The sequence below is a fragment of the Myotis brandtii genome, unplaced genomic scaffold (genome assembly GCF_000412655.1).
Source record: "Myotis brandtii unplaced genomic scaffold, ASM41265v1 scaffold115, whole genome shotgun sequence".
In the NCBI taxonomy this organism is placed as follows: Eukaryota; Metazoa; Chordata; class Mammalia; order Chiroptera; family Vespertilionidae; genus Myotis; species Myotis brandtii.
In genome coordinates this window covers 2,639,354-2,651,003 of record NW_005353967.1, presented here as the reverse complement: position 1 = coordinate 2,651,003, position 11,650 = coordinate 2,639,354, and the positions used below count along the sequence as shown (strand labels likewise).

The following is an 11,650-nucleotide window of genomic DNA, read 5'->3' as shown; positions in this document are numbered from 1 at the left end:
CCCCCGAGTGCACAATTTTTTGTGCACCGGGCCTCTAGTTATTATAAATAATACCAATTAGAAAACAACCTAAATCCTTGCAAACTACAATCAACTTTCCATTTCTGTTTTGGGGTTACTCTAGTACATAATCTTTCATACCGGGCCTCTAGTTATTATTATAAATACCAATTAGAAAACAACCTAAATCCTTGCAAACTACAATCAACTTTCCATTTCTGTTTTGGGGTTACTCTAGTACATTAAAATCTTTCATTATACTTCAGTTTTCAATTCAATAAGGAAATAAAAGATTTGGAAATGAAACCTCTTTGAACACTTAAAGAGATAGTAATTTACTTCCATTTAGGAGAAATACAGTCCTAGCAAAACTATTTTCAGTCCTAAGACAGACAGAGCCAGGAATACATATGAGCTTATTTTGATCCTGCTACTTAGAAATTTGGTTAATCAAGAGTGGCACTTTAATCAGAATTACACAAACAATGATAAACTTAGACTCATAAAGAACTTTCCATAGCAGATTCAATTAAGCCAATTTAATTTCTTGACCAAGATTTTTCTATATATCATTTAAACATTTTTGATTCTCCACCTTTATTAAATGGAAATTATTTCCACATAAATTTTATCAAAGACTTGATTCATTAATCTCTCTGAACATGTCTAATTTTATCTACCCAGTTTTTCTGAGGCAATTCCTGCATCTGTTGCTTTCTCTGTAAAGTTAAATTTTCCTTGATGGTCTAGTCACATGTCCTTGAGGTGCAGAGTCTGCAGGATGGAAATGTCTTGAGATATGATGGCTTTCATATGACATCCCTCACCTGTACGGCAATGGGTTAAAAATCTATAATTTTAGGAAATTTTTCAGCTCACAACTTAATGCTCATAAGGTCATTTTACTCTCACAATATTGGTATAAGAAATGAGTTAGGCTCCCAATCAAATGAACAAGGTTAGGAAAACATCTGATCCAGAGGAAAATTAGAAAATTGCAATCTAGAAAAAAATTCATTTCATGACCAATTTTAAATTTTACTTTTAAAGGGAAGTTTTTCCAGGTATTTAAAAACTCAGCCATATTCGGTGCTACCAGCTATAATTTTCAAACTCAGTTCTGTTACTAGCAGTAAATCTGCCACTTGTTTAAACAAGATGAAGTTAATGCTGATGCATCACAGTTAAACACTACTTAGGGCTAACAAAGTTTTGTGGCAGTTTTTGAACTCTAGCCTCACCAAATCATGTGTTCAAAAGCTATTAAACCCTTGTGATCATTGCCTATGTCACTGCCTCAGAGAACTTAACAGCCATCTTTAGTTTCACTCATTTCTTTTTGGAAAAACTCATTCAGTTATGGCATAAAACTTTAGTAAAGGTAAACTCTAAAAACCTAAAATTTACATGTAAAATGTTAAGAAAAGTATGTGAACAGGTAACAGGTAAAATCAGTTTATCAAACATTTGAACTCCCAATTTCATTGTGCTAAACAATATAAAAGTCACAAATAAAAACCCAATGTGTTTTTATTTGATAACTGTTTTACATACTCACTGAAGTATAAGCATATACACTCAGATCAACAAATCACTCCAAGTGATTACATCCTGAAATGCATGAGTTTATGATGCCCTTTTCCTCTCAAGTATTTTCTCTCTTTTAGACTATCAAAACCACCCCTTTTTTAAACTGTGTCCCACATGCTCAGTCTCCATTACTACTAAAACTCTGTGTCTGTCTTCTAATTTAGGTCACGTGCCTTTCTTCATACCAGCTACCACAAGAATCATACAGACAACTGTGTGTTCATGTGCAGTTTCACTTTAGTCTATATGTGATTTATTTCCTTAATGGATCCTGGGCTTTCTGGACTCTTGATCATATAAATACCTGCATGGGACGTCACATAGGATGCGATCGTAGAAGAGAACCTCTTTCTTTCCGTTCACGTCTATCATGAGTCTTGGTATGCTGGATGCATCGTGGTTGACCACCATGATGCAGGGACTGCTCAACCTTTTGGCCTGATGAACAAGCAGATAGCAGCGCTTGTTGTCCACATCATTTGCAATGACAAATCCCTCTGGGAATATAAAATTGTAGTGTTGGGTGATATGCAGCACAAGTAACTTCCTGAAATACATAACTTGTAGGCTGGCATATGAGAGGTGAGGATTCACCAAACTTGAGTCCCGAGTGTAAAAGATTGGCTAGGACTACAGAAGTGGTCCCAAAACAGAAACCCAGCAGCTCAGCATGGATTTCATAATCCCTTAAAATTTCAAAACTTCAAAATTCATTTGTTCAACTAATTATTCACTTTGTACCAGTTATTGGGCCAAAAATGTCTTTTCTATTAGTAACAATTAATTAGGAGGATGAGAGAAAGGTGTACAAACCAACAGAATCACCTGACAAGTGTTTTTAAATACTGCGTGTGTGCTGGAGCACCAATGTAGACTCTGGATCAGATTCTTGGGGTGGGGTCTCACACTCCTGAACATTTAAAAGCTGTTCCCTGGAAGAGTCTGAGCTGTACCACGGCTAAGTACCGGGTAGAATGTTTCCTGGGTGCCACCTTCTCTCCCTCTGGCTTCTCTCATCTCCAGCAAAAAGGCAAATATGTCTAGTAACATTTTATAATCAATACTGCTCCCTCTTAAAGGAAGTAGGAGATAAAGGTACATAAAAATATTAGGAGACTAACTAGCACTATACACAGCATTTTCGCATCTTTATAAAATCTCTATAAAGGAGCATCACTGATACTATAGAAATAGCTGCCATTTTCTGAGCACTCTGTAATCTTGTGTCACACACCCCAAGTTCAGGACTGATGGCTCATTTCCTAAGTGATGCCTAGTAATATCACCAAACTCACCTCGTAAATGGTGGTAGAATTTGAACCTGGGGAGTCAGACAGCAGCTCTTAACATAGTCCAGTCCTACTTTCAGGGAGGCTTCAGGCAATGTTCTAATTTTTCCCTGTCTACATCCCACCAAAGTAGCATAGCTACCTCCAAACCCCCAGTCCAATGCATACCTGGAAAAGGGACATTCATGTCAGCATGCAGCATTTCAATTAACTGTGTAGTCTTTGATCCAGGTGCTGCACACATATCTAAGATCTATTAAAAAGCAAGGAAATATTTGAGACTTTTAAGAAATCAAACATTCTACATTTAATTTAAAACAATTTGAGTCACACTAGTAATTTTATTTCTATTCCAATACCGAAATATATTTCTTTATAGAATGAATCTACAATGTGATATATTTAACTGATAGGGATCTCGTAATATAGAATGCCCTCAAGTCACAGTGACAAAGATACTCTCCAGAGGGGACAGGAACAGACAGCACTACAAAACAAGCCAATAAAAGCAATACAATTAGGGATAAATGAGTCAAGATACTAAATGCAAGAAGCACTATAACATATTGCTAAGAAGAGAGCTACTTGGCCTCAAATCTCAGCTCAACCAATGACTAGTCCTGTGACCTTGGACCAGTTACTTCAACTTTTCCTTATCTCCTTTTCCTCATCTGGAAAAATGGGGATAGTGGTAGCATCTACCCCCACAGGGATGTGTGGATAATAAAATGAATTCAGGCAAAGAGTGCACATAACAACGTCTCAACACATGTTCAATATGACTTTTAATCTGATTTAGTCAATCAAGACCACTAAAGATAATCTGTATAGTAAATAAACAAATTAAGAAAAAAATTTTGCCTGGCCAGTGGGGCTCAGTGGATTGAGCATTGTCCTGTGCACCTGGAGGTCACAGCTCAATCCCCAGTAGGGAGTGTGGAGGAGGCAGCCAATCAATGGATCAATGTTTTTCTCTCATTGATATTTCTATTTCTTTCTCCCTCTCCCTTCCATTCTCTGAAATCAATAAAAAATATATATATTAAAAAAAATTTTAAGGAAGAAAATAGTTAAATAATTTATAAAAATCAAATAAGACAAAAATGTGAAATACCTGAAGAAAAATTTATCACTTTCTATTTAAAGTGGAAAAAAAACCCTCATTATATTAAGAAAAAAAGGTCTCAACAAGAGAGTGGTACAAACACAGACAGCAGCCTGCCCACCACGATTTTCTATATAATACACAATACCTTATGGTGAGGGTGAGCATTAAGCAGCAGTGGCGGAATCATACTAACAGCTTCTTGACGACTGATATTTCCCTTAGAAAATAAAATGTTTAAAAAGTCAGCAATGACATTAAAAAGGGCAGAAAATTTCAATATTGGAAATTCAAAATTTTAAGTGCAACAGAAAAAGACCATAGAATCAATCATACATAGAACAAGAGTTAGTACTATCACACAAACATTAAAGAGGTAGGACAGATTTTCATACTAGTGGATACATGGTTGCTACCTAAAGGTCAAGTAAGGATGACCATTTACCAAAACTTACTTTTAAAAAAAACACTGCATTTTGAAATTTCATTAAAACAAAGGGAATTTTAAGCTTATGTAGTCCTCACTTCCTACCTTGAGAAGATCTGGAAGTTGGATGAGCATGTCTCAAAGGCAAACAATGCCAATGAAATACCTTCAGCAAGAGGAGCAGTCGAAGAAGGCACAGGACAAAGTCACTGTTCCAAGTTTTTCCCTCTCAGCTAAAATTGTAACTTCTATAAGTCACTCCCTTTTCAGGAACAGCCCATGTCTGCTTTCTATTCCTGAGAACTGTCTCTCAGAAAGGTGAAAGCATCAACCATTGTTCCTCTCTTTCCTTCCCCAAGATAAATGATTTAAAATTCCTCACTAAATCGTCTGTTCTAAAGATCTTCGCTAGTGGGCCAGCATCTGTTAAGATGTACAACAGTTCAGAATCAGACAAAATTTTCTTGATGAAGTCCAGCACTTGCCTCAATCACAACTCTATTTTAACAACCTTAAGAATGAATGCTTAAAAAGGGGAAGTAGCCCGGCTGGTGTGGCTCAGTGTCCAACCATGGACCAGATCATGGTTTGATTCCTGCTCAGAGCACATGGCCGGGTTGAGGGCTAATCCCCAGTAGGGGGCGTGCAGGATCAATTATTCTCTTTCATCATTGATGTTTCTATCTTCCCTTCTCCCTTCCTCTCTCTGAAATCAATATAAAAACGGGGGAGAAAGCTATAAAACATCAGCTACCAGGAAGCTTCTGCTCCATTACAACAAGGGCCTTTTGTATAGCTATCACTACTCATCTTATACTTACCCATTGGCCTGTTAGAATCTAAATACAGACTTGAACATTCATTCAGACCTGCTAATTTTCACCATATGGATTTTGGGTCAGCAATGAGTCTGTGAAGACTGAATCTTAACTTGACTAAGGCACACTAACTCCAAGCATTAAAGTGGGGGTGGGAACTGCGGGCCCTTGACTATAGACATCCTGGCAATTAGGCTGGATTCATAAACACATCCTGAAGAGGTCTCACAGCCAGCTTTAAATAACTAAGAGTATCTCATTCTGCTGACTTCTGATAAAAACTGGACCATTTCCCTATGATACATATATCTGACACGAAACTCCCATCTCCTCCACCTTTCAAAGCTTCCCAAATCTGGCTTTTTACAACCTACTCAACTGGGTACCACTCCACTCCCCACAAACCCTCTGCTCTGTCATAACTTGCTCTCTAACCGTGTTAATCTTTATCTGACCTTGCATCTCAATCAAAGCAGAGTCAGAGAACCTTTCCTAGTACTGGCCCCTCAAGTACAGAATCAGGAATGAGGCAGTACTCAGTCCAGTATATTCCTAACTATTGGGAAGTGGGGTGGAAAGCCAGGCAAACAGGAGCCCAGTTTACCAGGTTACCTTAATGGGCAAAAAAGCCACAATGATAGGAAACAGCTGTGGGTCGAGTAGAAGTTAGAACCGGGTGAGGTGGAGGGTTTCTAAATTTATTGTGGCTTCAGGGGAAAAAACCTGGGGATCATATTAACTCTGTTAAGAGGATACAGAAGAGGGGAAAAGAAATAACATTATCTGTTGACAAAAGGTTTCCTTGACTAGATTAGAAAATAGGAAGGGGGAACTCCAGATTGAAAATACTAGAGTATTAACACGTTAAGCGCCTGCCCTGTTTTGTCTTCCGGACGGAAAGTATAGTGTCAGTCACCAGTGACTGACTGGGCGCTTAACGTGTTAAGAATACCAAAAGGAAAAAAGGGAACGGAAAAGCTTACAATATCCAAACTTTATGGGCATTTAATACGTACTGTGTCAGAAAATAGCTATTTTCTTGGGAAAAATTTGATGTTAAAGGTGAAAAGTTCAATAACCATGATGGTAAATATTCATTGTAATCAGGAATCTGGGATGGCAAAGAAACCAAGAGGGTGAAGATGGTGACATTTTAGGAGAACCGAAGTTGTCCTATTTAGGTATTATTATTTTTTTAAACTCTCACCTGAGGATATTTTTCCACTGATTTTAGAGAGAGTGGGAAAGAGAGGGAAAGACAAAGAGAAATATCGATGTGACAGAAACACATCAATTGGTTGCCTCCTGCATGAGCCCTGACCAGGACCCGGGCCGGAAAGGAGCCTGCAACCAAGGTACGTGCCCTTGACCAGAATCAAACCCAGGACCCTTCGGTCCGCAGGCTGACACTCTTTCCACTGAGCCAAACCAGCTAGGGCTTAGGTATTTTTTTGTATGTGTGTATGCTTATTATAGCAAAGATGGAGTATAGACAGGACAAGAAAAAAACAGAGTGATAAAAAGTGAGTTTAAAAGTCTCACTTTTAGTAAAATAAGTAACATAGCCATAAAAACATACTACTTTCTTATTATAAGCACCTGGCATATACATCTAAGGAGGAGAGTGGAATAAGTGGTTGTCTCCTAAATGGCATGCTATCAAGCAGAGTCCTGTGCACACCCCAATTCTGCAGCCACCCAAGCCCAGGAGTAGCAAGACACAATCAAGCTGACAACTGTGATAATATTCCCTATGAAAGTTCATGGTTAGTTTAACCAAACAAGGTAACAGCTTCATAATCAGATTACAGGTGAAAAATACAGTTGCAGGTGTCTTTCCTGCATACTTTACCTACTTGATCACTCCCATTGCCAAATAGGGCTAAAAACATGACACTAATATGCATTTAAAACTTAAAGGAAACCAACAAGTCTAAAGAACTCTACTCACAGATTCGGTTTCGCTAACCAGAAATTGATGAAACTTTTCCAATTGTGGAGACTTTCTCAAAATTTTTCGACTCAAATTTGTGTGCCAGGCAAGTTCTTCAGGATACCTGACCAAAAAGAAAGTAAAATGTTTATGGACTATATATATTAAAGTGCTCTCTTAACGACTTCTTGCTTATCCAGGTCATATAGCCAACGAGACACCCAATTTTGTTCTGCTTGCTCATCCATGACTCTCCAGTACAGTCAGCCAACACTGCATGATGTCCCCTGGGACACAGGAGCATGGTTCTAAAAGTACCATGGCCCAGGCAGAAACAGAAGAGCCTAGGGGGTCACAGGAGACACACACATGTGCCATCACAGTAAAACCATGATGATAAATGTTTAGGATCTGATTTAAAAAAGTGCAGAATCCTCTGTTCTTCACTATGTATGGTAAGTTAACAATGGCATAAAGGTCATCAGAAAAATAAAAAACACATAAGATAACAAATTTCTTAAATTTAAAGAAGTATAGATCACACAATCAAAATAATGTGGTAGAGCAAGTATTAGAATGTTTGACAAGCATTTGATTACAATTTTATTTACTATATTTCTGAGTCTATGAATAGTAAAGGAAAAAAAAATATCCAGAAAACAGAGTTCCCACAAACTTTCCTAAATTTTATTCCATTATGTACCAAAAGGTTAATTAGAATCTATACTAATAAAAGGGTAATATGCTAATTAGAGTGGATGTCTTCTGGATGTCCATCCGGACAAAGCCACAGCAGCTGCGAGTGGTGCCTTCCCCTGATCACCCCGGTCGCCTCCCGCAGAGGGAAGCCAGACTGCGGCTTAGGCCTGTTCCCTGTGGGTGAGGGACCCCCCCCCCCACCACCACCACCACAGTGCACAAATTTTCATGCACCGGGCCTCTAGTATTATATATTTCTGCATTTTGAGCAATACAGAAAACCATCAGGCATCTTGGTAAGTGTCTGCTTTACTTGCTTGCTGAGAGATGTATGGGTAGTCCACACCTGATAAGTGAATTTGATTGGGTAAATGTTAATACAGTAAAACTGCCATGCAGTTATAACTGATAATGAGGAGGAAAAACAAACAAAACCTAAGTACTGGAAACCCAAATCATATAATATGTTGTTCACATGCTTCAGTTGTGTTCAGAAAATTAAAACAATCAATAACATGAAGAGAATGACTGGCCATTATTAGACAGTGATTCACTTCTATTCTTCAACCACAGAGAACTTCAGCTGAATACTGATTTTAGCATTGGCATTTGTCATTCATTCAAAATGTGTACCCTGCACACATCTGTGATATGGACACTAAAAATCCAAATGGCCAATGAAAGAAAGAAAAGCAAGCAAATCTACAGCCCATGATAGGCTGGTAGGTTAATGAAAACCTGACCCTGGTTTACAATCACTAAAGGATATGTAAAAAAGAAAGATCATACACTTGAATAGTCAAAACCTCCAAAAGTTATCAGAAAATGCTGGTTAAATTCACGGTTTCACAGCAATTATTTAAATATCTAAATACACACACACACACACACACACACTTATTTTGTAAGAATCTTCAACGCCTCAAAGTTGATAATATGAAATGTGAAACTATAACAATTTAATGACGCCCCAGGACTTGACGCCAGGCATTTTACAAGACAGACTATGCTGTCGACACAAGAGATGTCTTCAGACAACTCAGGCTTGACCTGGGCCATGAGAAATAAGTAACCTAGAGAACAGAGCAAAGAAAAAAAAAAGGTTAGCACAAAGATCAGGAGCATGCTGGGGCACCAGAGACAGTAAGACAGTCAGCTGGAGCAGTCTTGTGCACCTTTGCCAGGTTAAGGCTGTCATTTTTCTGAAAGTAAACACTCAGCAATAGTTTGACATGAGAAAACAAGGAGCTTAAATGGAAATGGTAGAAGTGGTAACGTCACAAAAGCAAAGGGGTTGGATTGACTGGAAAAAAATTAACTGAACTCAATGACTCAAATACACACAGCTGCAAATCATACATGAAAACATGCACACCAGTGTAAAGTAATAACGATAAAAAGCATTGGGTGAAAAACATGAGGATATCTCAGATGTATGTTCAAGTTCTTTTGTGCTAAGAGCAAATGCATTACCAAGACATACATTCAAGTGACAAAGATTAAAATCCCAAACACACATGCAACAGCATGGAGCCTTGTTGTACCTACCAACTCAGGGGTTGTGGAACTTCAACTTTCTGACCATCCACCTCCAGGTCCTCCAATTCCTTGAAATACTTGTTCTTTAAGCAATGTAGAATCTCTTTTGCATGGCTATTTAAAAAAAAAAAAAAAAAAAAAAAAGCAAGTTTCAAACCAACCTGAAAGGCTAATACCGTTTATCTTTTGGTGAATTTAAGATTTCAAGTGATTTAAAACTAAAACCACCTTTGCATGGAGAGAAGACATTCTTTTATCGCTGCCTCTTTATTCCTTCAAAGCTAAACAATACTCACTGTTTAATCACTAAAGGATGACAAACTAAATACACTACTATTGCATTCCTTCCCTCCTAAATATTCCTACAGTTCCATTTTTGCTTGCAACTCATCTTGGAAGGATATTAACTACAAAAGATGTATACACTTTGAGTAATTATAAAGGCAGTGTTTATTAAAATAATTTCATTTTCAACATGTGCATATACACCTTGGGGGGGGGGAACGACACCCTATGTATCCTATATAATAAAAGGCTAATATGCAAAGCAACTGAACAGCGGAATGACTGGTTGCTATGCACTGACCACCAGGGGGCAGATGGTCAACACAGGAGCTGCCCCCTGGTGGTCAGTGCACTCCTACAGGGGGCGTGGCTCAGCCAGAAGCCCTGAGCCTGGCTCACAGCTGGCAAGCGCAGCTGTGGTGGCAGGAGCCTCTCCTGCCTCCATAGCAGCGCTAAGGATGTCCCCCAGGAGCGGGCCTAAACTGGCAGTCAGACATTCCTTGAGGGCTCCTGGACTGCGAGAGGGCGCATGCCGGGCTGAGGAATTGCTCTCTGCCCCAGTGCACGAATTTTTTTTTCCAGGACAATAGTTTATTTACAAAACCGCAACTCAGTCTGTTTTGGTATCATTATTGACAAAACACCTACAGTTGAGATACTAGTTGAGGCTATACAATGATTTTAGCTATACATAAAACCAGAATCCAACACTATCCCAGTTTCCTACTTCTGTGTGGCTCCGAATGTAGCTTGCAAAAGAACAAACTCTCTTTATAATGCACAAGGGCTTAAACAAACCACTTCTTTAGATTTTGTTTTTGTTTTTCTATTTAAGGGTTGGGACTGAGACTATTCATTTAAAATTTGCTATTTACAGAGAAAGCCCTAGAGAATGAGGTAACTTAAAGACAGAGGTTTGGTTTATCTGGCTTTCATAATACAATATCCATATGACTTTAGAAGAAGGCAAATAAATCATATTGGTACAGAGTATATATTGGTAATTTTCTGACAAATTCATTTATCTAACATCATGCTGAGGAATCAAGAGGATTTCTCCATACACTTAAAAATGTGTTATATTTGTTGATTCACAAAGTCTTGTTCCACATTAAAGTAGTTGTCACCAAAATAACATATGATAACTAGTACCCATGGAAACCTATCAGCTTGTTTTTTAAAATTCTCTGTTAAGGTTTATTTCCAAGTTGAGCATCACATATGTATACATGGTTATATGTGTGGATTTATGCATGGATATATGCACGGTTGATATATGTGTGGGTACTAATGCCCCTTATTCAGAAATTCACGAATTTCGTGCACTGGTCCTCTAAGATAGATAGATAGATAGATAGGAGGGAGACAGAAGCTTTATCCAAACTCGGTAATGTCAGAAATTTTCATGAGTTCCAAAGGGTAAGCGTCCTTGGCTCACGAACCCCCAGGGGGTCCACCCTTTCTCAGTTTGCTTTTTCATTTCCTATTCCAGCCTCCCACCTCACAGGCCTCCTGGCCTCCTTGACCGACCCCGCTGGACCCTGCGCTCCCTCCTCCACGCTTCAAGACTCTAGGATCCACACCGCTGACTTGCTGCGGTTATCCAGCCCTTTAACTCTTCTCAGGAAAACACTCGTTTTTAAAATTCAACCTTAGGCATCCCAACCCTTGAGGAAATAAATGCACGGCCCCTTTTACCTCTTGTAACCAGTAATTCTTAAGGTGGCCGGGAGGGGCTCCCTGAGCGCTTCCATGAACTGGTCCCACTCGCCCTCTGGTACGATCTTGAGCTCCTGGTAGTAGTGCTCGAAGAGCTTGTTCTCCTTGACGATCTCGGGGTACCCGCCTTCCCAGCCCTGAGGAAAAAAGGGGAATTACTCAGGCTTCGGGGAGCCGCCCCACAGGTCTCGGGGTCTGAGAGGCCCACGTGGACGCGGCCCGCCTGGCCCCGGCTCCTACCGCGTC

At 39.2% G+C, this 11,650-nt stretch overlaps 1 protein-coding gene across 1 annotated transcript in view; it reads right to left on the bottom strand.

The window, feature by feature from the left end:
- NSUN2 (NOP2/Sun RNA methyltransferase family, member 2) overlaps positions 1-11,650 on the bottom strand; it is a 30,971-nt gene that overhangs the window by 16,184 nt on the left and 3,137 nt on the right. The window contains exons 3-8 of the mRNA XM_005858118.2: positions 11,384-11,541; positions 9,410-9,514; positions 7,181-7,286; positions 4,133-4,204; positions 3,048-3,132; positions 1,895-2,087 (exon numbers count right to left, since the gene is read on the bottom strand). Of these exons, the coding sequence (XP_005858180.1) occupies positions 1,895-2,087; positions 3,048-3,132; positions 4,133-4,204; positions 7,181-7,286; positions 9,410-9,514; positions 11,384-11,541 (719 nt within the window). The remainder of the gene's footprint in view (positions 1-1,894; positions 2,088-3,047; positions 3,133-4,132; positions 4,205-7,180; positions 7,287-9,409; positions 9,515-11,383; positions 11,542-11,650) is intronic.